Raw genomic sequence first — 17,641 nt, 5'->3', positions numbered from 1 at the left:
AAGATGTTTGGTAATTGTATATCCTTATTAAAGTTGATGCGGAGAGCAAAAAGTAGTTTAAGTATAGGCAACACAGAATTTTAGGGGGGGGGGGATTTTTAACCAGATTATAGTTAGCATAAAACTCCGCTTAGCCTACCTTTAGGTAAATATAATGAGGGTACGACCCAGATCTTGTGTATGATTTGTGAAGCGATCTTACTCCCAGAAAAGTGACCGTTAGTTTCCTTGCTGTTCCGCATATTACCAACTTCAGTTGACCTAAGAGTATCAAAAAGTTAGAAAACTTGCTAATTTACTATAAATCAAGTATTAGTGAAGACCTAAGGTTCGGCAAGCTCAAAAGAATTTACGTCCAATGTGATTTATGCCAGAGTTTGCCGATAAAACAAGTTAGGACCTAATTTTACATTTTACCTTGACCTAAATGCTGCCATTTGTTAACTTACCTCTCATGTCTATAACCCAATAAGAAAGTCTCAAAACTGACAGGTTTCAGATTCAATTCAACAACAAATTGTTTAAGTTATATCCCGTATATGTACGTACTCTGGTCAACAAAATCATAAAATGCCGATTAAAACAGACTTTGTACCCCCTGCTCTTTAACTGAATTACGCGCGCCGTTCTTTTGCCTGTGTGAGCTACAGACTGTCGCGACTGCCTCATGAACTCGTCTGCTGGCTTATTACCACCCTGTCCCATCTTTACAGAGGGATTAACGCTTTGTTCAAATAAAAACTCAGCAGCGGTCAATTCAAAAGACGCAAAGGCGATTACAGCTCCACAAAGCCCTAATCAGTTCACACCCTTTCGCCAAATTAGACACGTCGGGAAATGAGCATTGCATGGTAAAGCGACTGGGAATTTCATTTTTACTCAATTATCGTCAAATTCAAAGTACGCCTCTTTAATGACCTATAGATTTTTTTAAATATAACCTTACTGTATTCGTCTTTTCAGGCGGTTGCAGTATACCGACGAAAATGTTATGCAAACTAATCAAGATTTCCAGAAAACTTTTCAAAATGCGTTCAGCCACATTCAACGCAAACACTAATATCAATAACAGCAACATTTAAAATCCTACAGTTCGATACGGAAGAATGAAACTGAAACAAAATTTCACACCTTTTGTTCTGTTCTGTACAATAACATAACTCAAACCATAGCAACTGGATTCAAAGATTGCTACTTCAGTTATCGCTGTCGACGGTAACTGCTCTCTTTCGCTTAGAAAACATTCCCTTTTCTACGCGGGCCGTGAAAAGCTTTCTCTTTTTTCGAGTGCCGCTTTAGAACTACTTTCCACTCGCGATCTGACGTGTGGATTGTGACGTAGAGGTCGTGCTATTGTGAGGTCACGCGTGACGTCATCGCATCTCCGGAGGCGACAAATTAGTTCGTCTTTCCCGACTACAAATTGTCAACTTTCGTTTAAATTAAATAAAATAAACAATCGACCCGAACGAATCGAATGTTCCGGTTTGCTTGCTCACCGCATTAAACTAATAAACGAACAAAGTTAGGGGCACTTGGAGGTATTTAGCCCGATTTACTTTCAATCAAACTAATTACTTCGAGCCTAATTGCCGTGACTGTGATAAAGTCCGTGAATCTGGCCCTGATTTATAGTGTTCATGAAATTGGGTGATTTTCGCAATGAAGAACAATATATTATATCTCTTAGAATACAAATCGTTCACCTCGATTTTTGTTCGATACGTATTTCGTAGCACTTAATACTTAATTAGTTTAATTGTTAAAAGTTCACTATCTATCTTAATACAGACTATAGAAAAAAAGCAAACACGGCGACAAATATACCCACCATCTGGCCAACTAATTTTTAATGGAACAAAATCGACAAACAATAGCAGAAAACGGCAAAGAATAACGACACATGGGTAACCTAAATGTTCTATGGACAACTGCCACGTTATTTTGAGGTCGAGCGAGTTTATTTTAACTGCTGGATATATGCGGGAAACACAACGGTCGTTCAATATTGTGCTCTCGTAAAAGACTGGTTTACTTTTGGCAAGTTGTCGCAAAAACTAGCTGACACATTTAGTGAACTATAAGACGAACTAGTGAACTATTTAAAAAAGATAGAAAAAGCTTTAACTTTATTATCTCAAAAGCTGATACTGATACCGCTTATCAGCGCAACTAATATTCGTGTATCTTATATACATCTTACCGAGTATAGGGGGAGATGGGACACCTTATCATTCTATTTTCTCGTCACATTTAGTTGTAAACAAATAAAATTCGAATATTATTAAACCATATCCTTACGACTCCTATAGACCGTTGTTAATTGTTTAAAACACGTTCAGGATTTGGATATTAGGTGCTAAACGTTATCCCATCTTCCCTCATCCTGCTATACTTTCTATTCTCTATACGCAGGCCGTCATACAGCAAGTCCTGCAAGGAGTTCAGACCTAACCAGAGTTATTCTTATTATCTCATGATATAAATCTACCAAGCTTTACATTTTAATAAACAAAAAACACTTTTCCAAACCGCTAATAAAGTTTCTCACCTCGATCGCCGAACCCGGAACCAATATCTGTGCGTGTAGCAGGCGATGAAATATCAGCAGATACCGGAATACGTTGAGTGCGAATATTGCATCCGTTGTTACTTCTCGGCAAGGGTGAGCAAAATCTTACTCGTTTTGTCATTTCATCGCTTGTATCGTCTGACCAGCTGTCTTCAGATGAAGTGTCTGATTCATATATTCTGCCATATCTTCTTCTTCTTGTAGTTCCAGGGGTTGAAAAATCGCTATCCGTGAAGTCGCTGCTACTACTACTGCTTGATAAATATGACATGTTCAATGCTATAGTTAAGATTCTGTGGAAACGATAAATTAAGAAGAACTTATTCCAAAACACTTTGCCTACGTGTATAACTATTGCTTGGTATTCATTACGATTGCTTGATAAATACTACATATTTATTGTATTTTGTAGCTCTGTGAAAATCGTCATATAGACATACAGTATAAGGGTATAAAAATACAAAATAAAAGAAACGCCTTTTCCTGAAAAAGCTTATTGCTTTTGCATCTTTTGCTCTCGTTTTAATCTATTTTATTCGGTGTTGCTTCTGTACTTTACTGCTTAATTTATAAATTGCATATGCACATAAAATAAAATCAACTATAGATACGATCAGATAAAACACATAGTAAAATTAAATACATTTTTGCTTTTACATAAATTAACATGCAGTTTCCATTAAACAAACACGTGCCTCCTATGATGGCAACACAGACTTATACGAGTTCCTCTAGTCTGCACCGGCTACTAATTGCGCTATCCAAACATACCATGCTTTTAAACTGATTTCTTCTTTTCCTATGAAATGCAATGTATACTTGCAGCCCTCAGAGATAAGCTTATAAGATTATCTGGAATCTATCGCAGGGCGAGTTGCGGAAAATGCACTGTGCGTTATGTGGACAGACAATAGATCCGGCAGCGTTATCTTTGCACTGGCAAACCTGCATCCGCTATACGTATAGTTTGCGTAAGTAATTAAGTTATCTATATATTATTGTTCTTATCACCTGCCACTCTCTTTTATGAAACTAAAACTCTTCAGGTGATGGTTGAGTGTTGTATACTATGCGGTCGCATTTACCGTTATGACCCTTTAAATGCAAAAGGTTGAATGGGGAAGTCTTACAACAAAAACAACATTGCCGTTGCCGCTAGCGTGAAGTATAAGTTGCGTAACTTTAAATACACTATCTGCATTTGACAATGAGACCAGCTTACTGCCTGATACCGCTATATATGATGACATTTAAATTGACTTTACCGTCGTTGCTGCCAAGCTTTAGTTATTATTATTAATATTCCTAATACTCGCTTTTGCCGTGGTTTCAGACATTGGGAACGTAGAAGTCACAACGTTAGCGTAATAAAACCGAGCGTAAACTATAAGCTATACGAAGATACACTCCCTAGCTGTACTTAATAATGAAAAAGAAACGACACCAACGGCTTTTATATCAAACCCACACTTTTACATGAAATGCAAGGTGCAGCCTTACCCGCAGTAGCGACTTTTGTTCAGCTAATTTTCTCATGTCGGACTCCGCATGACGCTTTGGAGAGCAGCAAAAATTGCCGCTTCACCGTAATGTCTTTGTTTGTCATAGGAAGCAGGTTTTTGTGCAAAAATTTCGCCGTCTATAGAGTAGCAAGTGCCCGGTTCCTTCCGACACCGTGAGAAACTTACGAAAGGAAAACTCGGTCCAGCGTTATTTGTTTATTTATTGATCACTGATAAAACGTTGAATAAACTGCGCGTATTAGAAATCAATTAAAGCTTGTCCGATTATTACCGCATGCGTAACCAGTGTATACTATTTATTTCATACTACAAGTTATACTGCTGCCCTGCGCATGCATTTGTACAACCGATACTGTCGTTATATGCAAATATGCGTACGCTCTGGGACCAAAATGTAGTTAAGTTGATGAGATTACGTAATTTAAACTGAACACTACTTTGTTGATGATTGGGAATAGCTTTAAGCTTTTTAGGTGCAACCACTGCCCTTTAAGACCACTTTAAATTTGTATTTTGCCTTAGCACGTGTGTTTTGTTTTGATCAGAGGAGTAGCAACACACCGAAATTGCGTAACACTAGTTTTTTAAAGGGATACCAAAATTTGCCAAATTTTTTGCATGTAAAACACATAATTTATATTAATGTGTTATATAAACATCAGGTAGTGTCCTAAATTAGTACTACTTTGGTATTTATTGCCTAAAACTTGGCGAATTCAGTTTAATTTATTTGATAAATAAGTAGCACGTCCTCTTTAACTTAATGCCTGGTTTAAAGGGCTGTAACCTTTTATCTAGATGCAAAACCCGTCGACCAATCAGTGCCCCGCTTGAATTTTCAAACTATTTCTCGCCAAGCCATTTAAACGCGTAGAATTACTTAGTCGAGCTGCTCTGAACTCAGCTGTTCCACAACTTGGAAGCTGACGGACCCGAGAACGCCTTCACGCTTCGCTGACATCAGGTGACCATGACTTCCGGATGCAAAAACGATGATTTGTTTCGCAACATGAACAGCCTGTTGGGAAACACGTTGGACCTGCGTGGTATAGAACCCGTTACTGCTGCTGTAGTTGCAACTAATACTACAGGTATATAGATAAATGTATCAAAGTAGCGATTAGAATGTGGATTAAAGCATTTTAAACCATAATTTATTAGAATATGTATAGTTTTAGGATGCTGTTTTTGTTGACAGTTTTGTGTGTTCTAGAGTTCAAACTAGTGTGTAAAATTAACTTTTTAATTGGCGTTTTCAAGAAATACAATCGTGTCCACCAGCGCAATACACAACGTGGTCGGCGCAAGCAGGTTCTCCGAACAAAAACGCAACATCTCTGCAACAAGGTAAAGGTATTAATATGTTGGTTATAGTTCAGTAAAAACAACGGATAAGCCTGTAATAAATGCAGTAGCCGCTTGAACTTTTGACATTTTTAGTATAAGTGCCGATTGTACAGTATGTGTTAGCGAATAATGGTAAAATGCATTCTTGCACTTGCAGCTCGAACTTTTGACATTCTTTATAAAAGTGCCGATTCACAGTGTGTGTTAGCGAATAATGCTAAAACGTATTTTTGCACTTAAATGTTCCTGCAAGCAACTCTAGTTGCTTTACAGGTGGAAATAAAGATATCAGCAATCTACTGAATAAATTCTCGGAGATAAACGCCGCCAACAAGGATTCAAGTCAACATACGTCATTTTCCAAGCTCCTGAAGCAACAGACTGGCGATAGTGACGTTTCGTCAGCACCCAAGGCGAACTCGGACGTACAGCAGCGGCTAAAGGATCTACAGAACCCAATTTTAACCCTTAGAAGGTTTGTTTACGTTTGTTAATGTTGTATAATACAAGTAGCATAACAGTGACTATATGTGTAAATTGGTATATATCTGTTTGGCTCTGAAAGCACATTAATATGCTGTGCTAATTGTTTTAACTGTTTTTTTTATTTAGTCTGTTATTTTGGTACTGTCTCAATTTGTTTTCTGCGTTAAGCAAGTTTTCCCCAACTTATTTACCCTCGCGTGGCGGGGCAACGCCAGTCAACACGAGTGTTCATCACGTATGGAACACTATGGGTAATTATTTTTTGTGAGACTTTTTTGTGTGTTTTTTTTGTACGGTTAAGAAGTTGAACAACCAATTAATATAGCTACTTCTGCGCAAGAGAATACCAATAACTTATTATTTTTGCAGATCAATGTCGGAAGGCAGCGCAACTGCCCACATGCATCAGAAGGGCTACTCCCATCAAGACCTCCAGGCGTTGAACGATTACTATGCTGATCAAGCCAAACTGGAATTTGATGCAAAAATCCGGCAGTTGGTGAACAGACAAGGTTGTCGTTCAGGTAGCTTTCTTTTGTTGTTGTATAACATGATCAGGCGCCGTAGCACAGTTGGTTGGCGTGTTTGCCACTACGTTGTTACTAATGGATTGCCCCAATTATATCAGCCACACATTAAATATCCCCCCAAAAATAATCACCCACGAAGTAACATACTTGGTAACTCGTAAGTTAGCACGAGGTGTATGACAGAACATCCGGCTTATGACTGTCGTTTTACGGCTACGCGAGTATAAAGTAAGCTACATTCATTTAACACCTGTATAGTTTACTAATTATCTTGTCCCAGATTTCCAGACCCTTATCGAACAGCTGCAAGTTCCCAGACGTAGTATTTCTACAGAAGCATACCCCAATGTATTTAAAGATGGAATGAGAAGTAAGCATGACTTTATTTTAATTCCTCCCAACATCATGTGTAAGAACTGTAAATGATAACACCTATACATTTTGTGAAAAGCTGGTTTTTATTTAAACACTCCCAAATTATGTGTAGGAAGGGCATACAATAAATCATATATTTAAAAAAAAAGCTTTTTAGTGGTGACATAAATTACACAATAGGGATTAACGTATGCGATTTATTTTAAAGACTACCTGCCAACGTATGCTTCACAATAAGATTCTTGTATACGATACGTCGATAGCTGTTAAGATAGGAAGCATTCTTTAGTTAACGACCCAACTCAAAAGATATTAGATAACCCCAGCCCCAGCCTCATACCACAATAGTTAGAGCGTCTGCTTATCTCAATATATAAAATTCCTGTACAAAAACGCAGAAAGTCGTTTTTTTTTTCTATTCCCAGCATCACTTGACAGTAGCGTTGCAGGACGTAGCGATGGTCGAAGCAGTCAATCGTCTCCTGATCCCAACGAATTCTCATCGTTTAGTAACGGAAGCTATTTCAGTTCTTCCGGATCGGATCCCGTTTCTATTTCAGAACTTGTGGTAGGTATTTTGTAACTTTTACTATCACATGTATTTAGGTTAGATTGAACTTTTACTACCACAGGTATTTAGGTTAGATTAGTGCGCTATCTTGGGTCTTTTTTACGCTGTGGGTATTAGGTTTTTGACAACAGTTTTTAGGTAAGTTGTTAATTGCACACTTTTTAAGAGCATTTATTGTCATATATATCACGTCTTCATTTAACAATAACTTTTAATTATATCTTTAATTGCGGTACCGATGAAGACTATAGGAAAATGCAACGCAACGAAAAGCCTGTATAAAACGACAGTTAAACAAAAACATCTAGACTTCTAGAGTTCTGGCATAAGGCGAGCATAAAGGCACCACCATGTCCTACAATAAAGGAAAATATACTTTAGTTCTATACTCTCAATACATTCATGCTTTTTAACAACTTTAGAACGGACTACAAGGGTTACGTCTCAGCACGAACCCCGAAGCTTTCTTGCCATCGAGCGGCATCGATGTCTCGCATTCAAGCGTTGACCTTATCGAATCATCGACTCCAAGGCAACAAATCGGCGGGCACGTCGGCCAGGCAATCCCGCCGAATATCAATCCGTTCGCCGATCAATTGCTTGATGTCGCTTCGCTGTATGGGGTGTCGGATAAAATGGAGTACGACGCGCGTCTACACCGATCTGCTGCAGGTGTGTCTTATAAATTGTAGCAGGTGTTTGGCACTGAAGCCTTGGTCTGGAACGATGTATATTTTACTACAGAACAGTAATAAAAACAATGGTGTAATATACCAACCCCATCCTATATCCCAGGTCCTACATATGGTGTGCCTCACCAGAAGGCGCCACCCATATAGAAAGGAGGTTTTTTAGGCTAAGTTCCAGCTAATTTTATGTTATATTTGTATGGCTTTAACAGTGTAATAGGTCAATTCCCGGCCTATATCCCAGGTTCTATGGCGTGCCTCCCAACAAGCCATGACCCTATAAAAAGAAAAGCTTTAGGCTATAAGTTCTAGCATAACTAAAATTAGTGAAATATTCCTTTCAGCCACATGTGAAGCAACCTGCACTTGGAGCGGACAGCTCCCGATCCGCCACTACGCTAATCCAACGTACTCGCCCAAAGTTTTCGTTGGTGGAGTTCCATGGGACATTACTGAAGGTAACTATACCGTAGGCGCCGATTTATGTGCGCATAACGGTTTAAATGTACCCAAAATACAAGACTCTGCAATGGTCTCTAAGCCTTGACGGTTGTGTAGGAAGGAATCTTAAGCTATATACCGCCTTTTTTTTTTGTAGCTGCATTGCACATGACTTTTAAACCGTATGGACTTGTTCGAGTAGAATGGCCGGGTAAAGATATGAAAGGACCGAGATATCCGTTGAGAGGTAAGCTAAAGATTAATGAATGAATGAATGTATAAAAGTATAAAAGTAACTGATTTATCCTCGCGTGACAAAGCAACAGCAGTCGTTATAACACGAATGTTCTGTAACTTATGTTTCTTACACCTCCGTTTTCGAGTTTTCACGTATGTAAATTTTTGGGTAACTTTTTAGGAGAATATTTTTTTTTTTTGTTTTATGTATGACTGCCAAATTGGAAAACCTATTAGTGACCACAGCGTTAAAGCAACTGCCGTTAGTCTTGTCCAATATATATATATATTGCTTTTAAATTGCTTTTTAGTTCCGCTGTTTTGAGTTAAATTGTCTGTATATTGCTTCTTTGTTCTGCTATTGTACCCCATTGGCCTAAACTTCCAGTTCTCTGACAGAACATGACCTCGCCCCCTAGTTTATTCCGCTCCTAATTTGTGTAAGTGCTCTCTACTAGTGAACTATTCTTTACCCCTTACATTCGTACACAGCTGGGTACGTATACCTGTTATTCGAAAGCGACAAGTCGATTAAGAGTCTTCTGCTCAACTGCACACATGACGTCACCACCAATGAGTGTTTCTTCAGGTTGTCCAGTCGGCGCATGCGCAGTAAGGAAGTGCAGGTACTTATCTTTGAACTATAGTTTTCTCTACCCTTTGCAAGTAATTTAATTTATTTTGTTTTTATTTTTATATGTCGCTGCCCTTATAGAAAAAAAAACTATTTTATTGCCACAGAATTACGTCATTACTAGTTGTGTTTTTGCGTGTGTGCGCTTATACAGCCACTTCCGAAAGTTCAGTTTTCAGCATTAATCTGACACCCTTGTCCAACAAAAGTGGAAAAATTCTGTCCCTAACATTACAAATTCGTGGTTATAGAAGCTTCAATTAAAAACCCCTAATTCCCCTTTGCGACAGATCATTCCATGGGTCGTATCGGACAGTAACTTTATCCGCGTCCCTTCTGCGAGATTGGATGCCAACAAAACGATATTCGTGGGAGCCTTGCATGGAATGCTAACTGCTGAGGGCTTGGCTAAGGTTATGAACGATCTGTTCGACAATGTTGTCTACTCCGGCATCGACACTGATAAATACAAATATCCAATCGGTAAGTTAATATCAGGAGTACTGTGTGCCTTAGTGTGAAGGGTGCAACTTATAATTATAATGGATTATAACGAAATTTCCCGTTGTCCTTCTGTAAGAATCCTAGTAATCATTGTTGAGCCCGTGGGTGATTTGCCTCGCCTAATTAAGTACGGCGTCTCTTGCCGCATTCTTTGCACGCGACTACGTGGTGTTAGCCACGTAACACCACGTGTCGACTGGCCGGTCAACCAGATTGAACGGCTGTGATTCTCTTGAGTTCGTTGACTGGCCGGACGCGTTTGTTGATGCTATACTATGTACCTGATTTTATATGAACCAAATAAACAGTAATATTTCTTTACTGCTGTCTAAAACACAGTTGTAACGGACCAGGCTCAAGAATAAGTCTGACCACACTTGGATGTGTCCCATTGCATACTATATGCGGTGATGCACCTTATGCTTGAGCCTGCCACAGCCTAAATGCAAGCGTAAATCTAGTAAGTGACCGAGTTTCGGCAATTACCAGGGCTTGTTTAAGATCATGGCCGCCAAAAGGTACAGTCTTTTTTACGTGGCCAAGTGGCTAGCCAGCAGTACATTAAAAAATGCAAAATAATCACAGACAAATTTAAATATGAATAGTAACTCGTAAAAGCTTGCAAGCGGTGTGTGAAATACATAGTAGGATGGAGAAAGACGGAACACCTTTAGCACATTATATCCAAATATCCTGATCGTGTTTTGAACAACAAATCTGTTATAACGACTGTCGTTGCCCTGCCACGCAAGGTTATAGTCACACTCATTTAATATTTTTTGTAACAGGATCCGGCCGAGTTACTTTTAGTACTCACTCGAGTTACATGAAAGGCGTACGAGCTGCCTTCGTTGAGATTCGAACCCCAAAGTTCACAAAGAAGGTTCAGATTGATCCTTACTTGGAGGACTCAGCTCTGTGTAACATGTGTCAGGTGCAACAAGGGCCTTACTTCTGCAGGGAGCTTCCTGTGAGTAAATACGTTCCTATTTATCGGACTCGCGTTACTTTACATATTTCTTAATTCGGCACTCGAATTTCGCGGCGTTTGGTTAACTTCCACCAATGCATACATATATATATTTAAAAAATGCAACGTATTTTAAAGCTTTTGGCGATGTTGTTAGAAAAAAACTTCGGCTGTTTACTTAAATATGAATGATTCTCTGCCTATCTTCCAAAGAAAATAAACCGACACAACAAACACAAGCGGTATTACATAAACTATAATAAATACAATAATAATATTAATAACTTTATTTCTCTTCAACTACAGTAGCGAAGGTTTAGAAAAAATTTAAACGCGAAGACCGGATATAGTGACAAAACAACAAATGTTAAAACACGCTTACAGTTAAAAACATATTTACATTTAATTGGAAAAAATAAGCATGGTTGCTACACCTAGCAGACAAACGAGCCATTTATGTTTAAATATTTTCAAGTTAAACGTCTATAGAGACAATAACAACAAAAGTGTGCATAAAAATATTTATGTGTGTACTATCAATACCATCTTACGTTAAAATATAAACCAGGATTGCTTCAAGTATTACTGTCGTCAATGTTGGGAATGGCAACATTCTATTGGTGACTTCCGCAATCACAGACCACTCATGCGGAACCAGCGTCGTAGATTTTAACTCTCCTCCAAAAATCCTTTTTTGAGTTGAATTTTTTTTTTTTTTCAAAAAATAAGTTACCCTAAAAATGAAATTTAACGTTTAATTTCCTGACTTTTATTATTCAATCAGATTCTTAATATTTTAAAAGATCACTTTTTATTCCTAAGCAAAAACCCACTAGAACACTAAATTTTTAAATTTACAGCGAAAAAAAAGACGTTTTAAGCAAAGGATATATATATAGTAACATTCTGTATCCGGGCCTGCGTGTATTTATTTATTTATGGTTTTTGTTATTGATTTTCTTTGCAACGTAAGTGTAAATATTTAAGAAATTTATTATTTTCCCCGGGATCAATATACCATCCGTGGTAATTATTTGAATTCCCGGGCATTTTCAGTTCTTACTTTGCTATTATTTTTTAAGTCCCAATGTTTTTGTTCTTTTACATCGCGTATACGTGTGCCACCGCTCGTCAAATGGCACGAACTTTAACCCTGCAAAGATATACCGTAGCGAAACATTCGGTAATTTGCCTCCCAATTTCCGTCTTCCCCGTGCTAAAGATTCGTGCTCTTTGGCGACCTGGTGCGGTTGGATTTTTATGTAATTTCACAATTTCAAACTTCCCTCGTCAGCTTCAAACATACCTTTTCCCCCTACGTTGCATTTTAAGTATAGTTTCCAAGCTACATCAGTTAAGTTGTTAAGATCTCTTTTTGTCCCAATTTCCTTTTAGATTTCCCACAAAGTTTATTATGTATTTATAACTCCGTTGTGATTACATTTTAGTGTTCAGGACTGCTCGGCGCAACGTTTAGTTTTATTTGGCGCCCAGCAACCTCAGGGCCGTTGTTTTTTATATTTTAACTCTTCGGCCTAACTGCCAAGTGACCGCCCACAAGCTATAACTTCATTTTACACCGGTGGCTTGCTTAAATGGTGTCGGGTTTACAGTTCAATTTCAATAGTTCAACCTCCTTTTACTGTGCACCTTTTTTAATGTGCAAGTTCGTTTTATGATCTCGAACCACGTCGCCGGAGAGCACAGGGGAAGGCCGGCATTTGCAGACCAAATTCCCGTCAAATTTCTCTCCGACCCCGATGTGGTTCGACCTGTTTTTTGTCGTATAGTTCAAGGTGATCTGGTCGTTATATTTCAATTGTCAGTCCGTTCCGTGTAGTGTTGTATATGTTTCCTCGCATTCGCGATTGCCGTTGTCACGCCCTCGCTTGTCGAGGCTGCTCAGGCTTCTTATTTCGCATTTCCCATGCGTCAATTTTGTTCAATACATTCTTCTCACTGCATTATAAATTAGTTGCTGATTTGTACAGTAGGTAGCACTATATAGTAAAATCCGGGTAATTGCTCCAATCCAGCAGTCTCGTGAACCCCACCGCACAACAAAATATAATCAGACATAAAGTTGTTGCTTTTTATCGCATCCGAACAAAGTGTATCTAAAAATGACCAGTGCTGCTTGAATGTAATCTGCTTTAGTCCGCGTTGCCGGAAAACGACAGTTGTTGTTACACGGGGTTCTGTTTTCTACACCTCGTGCTGCCAGCTTACGATCCACCGCGAACGTAACTTTGTAGCTGCTTGTTTGTTTTCATATATAGTAGTGTTGGGTACGAAGGGACACCTTTAGCACATAATATTTAAATATCATGATCGTGTTAAACATTTAACAACTGTCTACGGGAGTCGTGGGAATACGGTTTTAAAATTCTTTGAACTTTCTTGGTTTACTACCAAATGCGACAAGAAAGTATAATGAAAAGGTGTCCTATCTCCCCCCACCCTGCTATAAGACTAAGTTTAGACAAAACATTCGTGACCACTGGTTTGGAGCAACTGTCATTGGACCCCGACGCCTACAATGGTGGCAACGGCTGGTCTTGAATCCAGAATCTCTGGTTTAAAGCTTAAGAGGTGTGCCCCGGCGCCGGAGGTACTACGGAGTTTTGCATGCGCAAGAAACTATTGAAAAAGTTGTGAACAACGCCGGCCAACGTTCACGAAAATAATAGCGAAACATTGTCCATCCAATAAAGAATGCAATGTCCTTATTGTGAGTTTTGTATGAATTAAACTGCCTACTGTAATTGGTGCAGATATATAACTGATAATGATTGGTACCGGACAAACATGCATCGGATTTTAAGAAATTGCTGTTGAGCCGTTGAGGGCTTGGTGAAAAAAGAACAAATATACATTGCACCACTTATATTCTTTGATAAAACAACAAGGATACAATATATAAACATCATAGGACTGTAGCTCATGTGTAGAACTAATCATACAGGTTGGTATGCATGTAAAAAGATAAAAATTTCCAACATAACTTCAGTAAATGCAATGTACATCACGTATAAATACAAAGTGAACAAAAATAAAATACACTGATTCGATTGCGGCATATTATGGCAAGGTGTCTTTATCTGCCCCCAGCTGCTGGTTGCATGGCTTGTAATGGATCCCCCCCAATTAGTGGGTCTTGTAGCTCACCCACGTGCCTTGCAACGTGAATGTTGGGGTTATGCATGGGGTCAAAGCTGGGGTCGTCGTTGTTACCCCGCCCCACTTTAGTTGCAAAGACAATAAACGTGAGCAAGGCAAGGAAAATGATGAAAAATATGACGGCGGCTTTGCGTGGCATCAGTCGCGTGTCATGTCGGCTTCTTAACATTCGTGACCTGCATTTACAAGTTTGTTGTTAAAAAAATTTGATACTTTTGATGTTGTTTTTCATCTGTATGTGTAAGGTCCTACAGTAAGGCAGGCTGATTGACTAGAGAGGACTTTTAAGATTGTTTATAAAAGCTGCAAGTCTACTACATTAGTTGTCTAAAAGGTATATAGCTACAGTAGACCTAAGATAAGCTTCTCAAAAAGGTAATCTTAGCCTTAGTGTTACTTTAGAATAGGATTATTAAGTGAATGATTATGCTAAACTACTAAAGGGTTACTTTAGAAAAAAGGTTAAAAATAATAGCAATTGTTATACAGGTTCAAAAATCAAACCAAAAAAATTGTAGAAAACAGAAATGTACAAACAAGCTTGCAGTTATATACAATACCTGAGCCATCTTTTAAGCCAACTTAACGCTGATCTTCTTTTGTATTTATCCACACCATCCGGATCACTCCCATCCAAGGATTGTCCTCCAAACGGATGATAAGAAGATGCTCCGAGAATCTTCCTTGGAACAGCTTTGAAGTCCGTGTTGGATGGAAGATTTTCCTCCATGGATAATATTGTTGGATTGTCTTTTATTTTTGACTTGTTTTGATGTAATGGTGGCGAAAACGCTTCATTTATCTGCAGGGAAAAATGCCTTATTTATGTATTTAATAAGCCTACAGGTTACTACAGGTTCTGGTGCAGAGTGCTGAGTATGACTTTTTTCTTATTGCTACTGATTAATATAACAATAAAAGAATTATAAAACCTTATCTTCACAACTCCTATAGGTAGTTGTTAATTAAACTTTAAAAAACAATCAGGATATTTAGATAATATGTGCTAAAGGTGTCCCATCTTTCCCCACCTACTATATGTGTTAAATAGAAGGTTTAACACATACTAATCACACACACAAACACCATATTCTTCTGAGGTCCTATATCCTAGCAAACCACCTTAAATTTAAGCTACATTCAGGCGATTTAGCCTATTTTTCCGCAGTCGATTAGATGTAGCATGTAGATAATATCATAGAAGTAAAATAAGATTATATACTTCTAACTTCTAACAGTCTATAATAGATAGATGATTTGAATATGCAGTTGTGGGAAATTATGCATGCAAAATGCATTGCTTTATACTTAAGGTCATACTTACAGGACAAAACAACAGACCTGCTTTATGTATAATTTCCTGCCATTGCTTATTCATACAATACACATGACGGGATTTATATTTGACTCACCGAGTTACGATCGTTATTATTCGACTGCCGATAGTCTTGCCTTATATACGTAGTATGGTTGTCACTTGTGTTTATGTTTGTGGTGGTTGTGTTAAATGAAACAGAAGTAGTGTCTGTAGTATGTGTTGGTATAATGGAGCCATGTAAAGTATCATCTTCCATATCTTCAATTATTTCACTTTCGTTAAACTTTGTCATCTCTGATTCATCAATCTGTTGTTTAAAATATATTTAAAGCATTTAATTGCAATGTTTTATCAAATGTTTTAAACTGTTGGGAGACTTTTTATCAATATAACTTAACAATTGCTACTACTGCACCACAAGTTCTGTAGCAATACCAGAACCATTGTTTTTACCATAACCTTTGGACCTACTATGATGTACAGTCCATAATGACCTTTATTATACAATAAACCCTAGATTGCCAACTTACTTACAAACACACACACAAATATTAGCTTAGTCATAAGTAAACAGAACAATTTGACAGATACCAGTTACAAATAAACAATTATTAAGCTTACCAATGGCAAGCATAGCCCAACTCTTGCCCAGTTATATTTTGAAAGAACTTCTTTTAATTTATCAACCACTTTCCCTGCTTGGTTTGGAGCTGGGAATATTTTAGTTTCACATGCTGGACATCGATAACCAGCTGGTGCAGTGTTTAAAGGGAGATTGCGAAAGTGTTTTTCTAAGCAACTAATGTGGAAAACATCTGTAATGAAAAATCACAATAAAAATCTTGCAAAAACAGGATTGTATTATAAAGGCCTACGCCTAAAATGGGGATTATTAAATGTTATGTTTCCAATGATTTTATTGATTCAGAGTTGTTTAACTGCAAAAGAAATAAGCTCGACTATGCAGATGTTATAGATACTTCAGTTATACGCTCTATGGTAAAGGAAACAATGAATAAAACCAAAGAACGAATGTATGCCAATTATGCCATCTGATCTACTACAAATTTAAAAAGATAAATTAGAAAAACTGCAAGACCGCTAAGCTTTATTTTTAATTCTTAGGGGGTTGACAATCCAGCTGTCAAAAAAACAGGTCATGTCATAATCATTAAGCTGTCAAAATTACATTTGTCAAAAACACAAGCACTAGTGGAGAATCCTTTGGTATGTTACAGATTAGGCTGCTGGAAAGTGCTAGAGGTTGGTAGTTAGGAGTTCTTAGTAGGAATACGCCAAGTCCGAACTTATCAATTTTAAAAATTCGGCCTTGAAGCTTGGCACATAGTGAACCCAAGCTTTTACAACTTTAACACATCCCTAGATATTAGTTAGGAATTAGTAGTTATAGGAGTTAGTAGGCGCGTTGTGCGTTTATCAGATAGTATGTAGCGATGAGACGAATTCTCCACTACCACCAATATATGTTTGTTTGTTTTACCATAACACAACAATCGAACAACTTCTCCTTCCAATAAACTGCCATCACAAAGTTGGCAGTTGGGAATGTAGTCGCTGTCTTTAAGCCAATTTAGGTAGGACTGGATAATGCACTGAAATATAAAGTATAACAAATATAAAGAACACATTATTTCTATCAGTAGTTGTGCCATATTTTATAGAGGGTATTAAGTATTTATTAAACCAAACCTTGTGCAAAAAAGTCTCCGTATACCACTAATAGAGGTACTACAAACTAATAAGCGTAAACAAAGTACAAAATGGCTCACTACCGCAAATCTTGTAAAACTTAACATTACAAAATAAATTAAATTATATGTATATGTGAATAAGAATCCATGAAAATGGGATGATAGTTATAGTTAAACGCTTACCCTCGGATGGTTGTCAATCAAACAATATTCACACACATTCACTCGGTGTTCGAAGCAGAATAAGTTGGTCACTTTTCGTTTCGGACATTTACAAAGTCCCATACTTCCAATGTATCAAGAGATTAATAAATAGATTAAAAGCTTACGTTTCGTCGTTTTCTGCTACTATTTAACTGTTCTGTATATAATTAAACATTTTAACTGGATTTTATAAAATTCACACATATATTATTGCTGAAATAAATGGAAAAGTGAACACAAATTCGATTTTGTTGCTATTCAATGCGGTAATCAACTGGTCTTCCTTCTGTAAAGTTTGCTTCGTCAATCCTGATCTGTTCCTTAGTTTGTTTCTTTATGACGTAGATG

At 37.7% G+C, this 17,641-nt stretch overlaps 3 protein-coding genes across 4 annotated transcripts in view; 1 reads left to right on the top strand and 2 right to left on the bottom strand.

Annotated features, from left to right (window-relative positions):
- Positions 1 to 2,871, bottom strand: part of LOC100182918 — a 10,984-nt gene extending 8,113 nt beyond the window's left edge. The window contains exons 1-2 of one of the 2 annotated variants that reach the window (XM_018811197.2): positions 2,552 to 2,871; positions 140 to 261 (exon numbers count right to left, since the gene is read on the bottom strand). In XM_018811197.2, coding sequence (XP_018666742.1) covers positions 140 to 261; positions 2,552 to 2,843 — 414 coding nt within the window. In that variant the 5' untranslated portion in view covers positions 2,844 to 2,871. Of the gene's footprint in view, positions 1 to 139; positions 262 to 449; positions 996 to 2,551 lie in introns of those variants that run through there. The other variant, XM_018811198.2, reaches the window with a different exon arrangement.
- A 2,080-nt stretch (positions 2,872 to 4,951) lies between these two features.
- Positions 4,952 to 12,850, top strand: LOC100182966 (cytoplasmic polyadenylation element-binding protein 1-B). Its single transcript, XM_002127613.4, has 13 exons — positions 4,952 to 5,186; positions 5,356 to 5,442; positions 5,716 to 5,917; positions 6,298 to 6,452; positions 6,739 to 6,828; positions 7,259 to 7,401; positions 7,827 to 8,076; positions 8,438 to 8,551; positions 8,692 to 8,781; positions 9,264 to 9,397; positions 9,696 to 9,888; positions 10,698 to 10,879; positions 11,448 to 12,850. The coding sequence occupies exons 1-13, from the start codon at positions 5,066 to 5,068 to the stop codon at positions 11,550 to 11,552; spliced, it is 1,866 nt and encodes a 621-aa protein (XP_002127649.1). The 5' UTR covers positions 4,952 to 5,065; the 3' UTR covers positions 11,553 to 12,850.
- Positions 12,851 to 13,659: 809 nt separating this feature from the next.
- On the bottom strand, positions 13,660 to 17,424 carry LOC778831 (zinc finger protein; the record flags this gene model as incomplete). Its single annotated transcript, NM_001078415.1, is given in 6 exon segments — positions 13,660 to 14,235; positions 14,620 to 14,861; positions 15,472 to 15,684; positions 15,999 to 16,192; positions 16,879 to 16,990; positions 17,273 to 17,424. Coding segments are annotated over 6 exon segments (1,122 nt in total). The 5' UTR covers positions 17,375 to 17,424.
- Positions 17,425 to 17,641: the final 217 nt, after the last annotated feature.

This window comes from Ciona intestinalis, chromosome 3 (genome assembly GCF_000224145.3).
Source record: "Ciona intestinalis chromosome 3, KH, whole genome shotgun sequence".
NCBI classification, from domain to species: Eukaryota; Metazoa; Chordata; class Ascidiacea; order Phlebobranchia; family Cionidae; genus Ciona; species Ciona intestinalis.
Note: the sequence above shows the minus strand (reverse complement) of the source record. Positions and strands in the feature narration are given on the sequence as shown.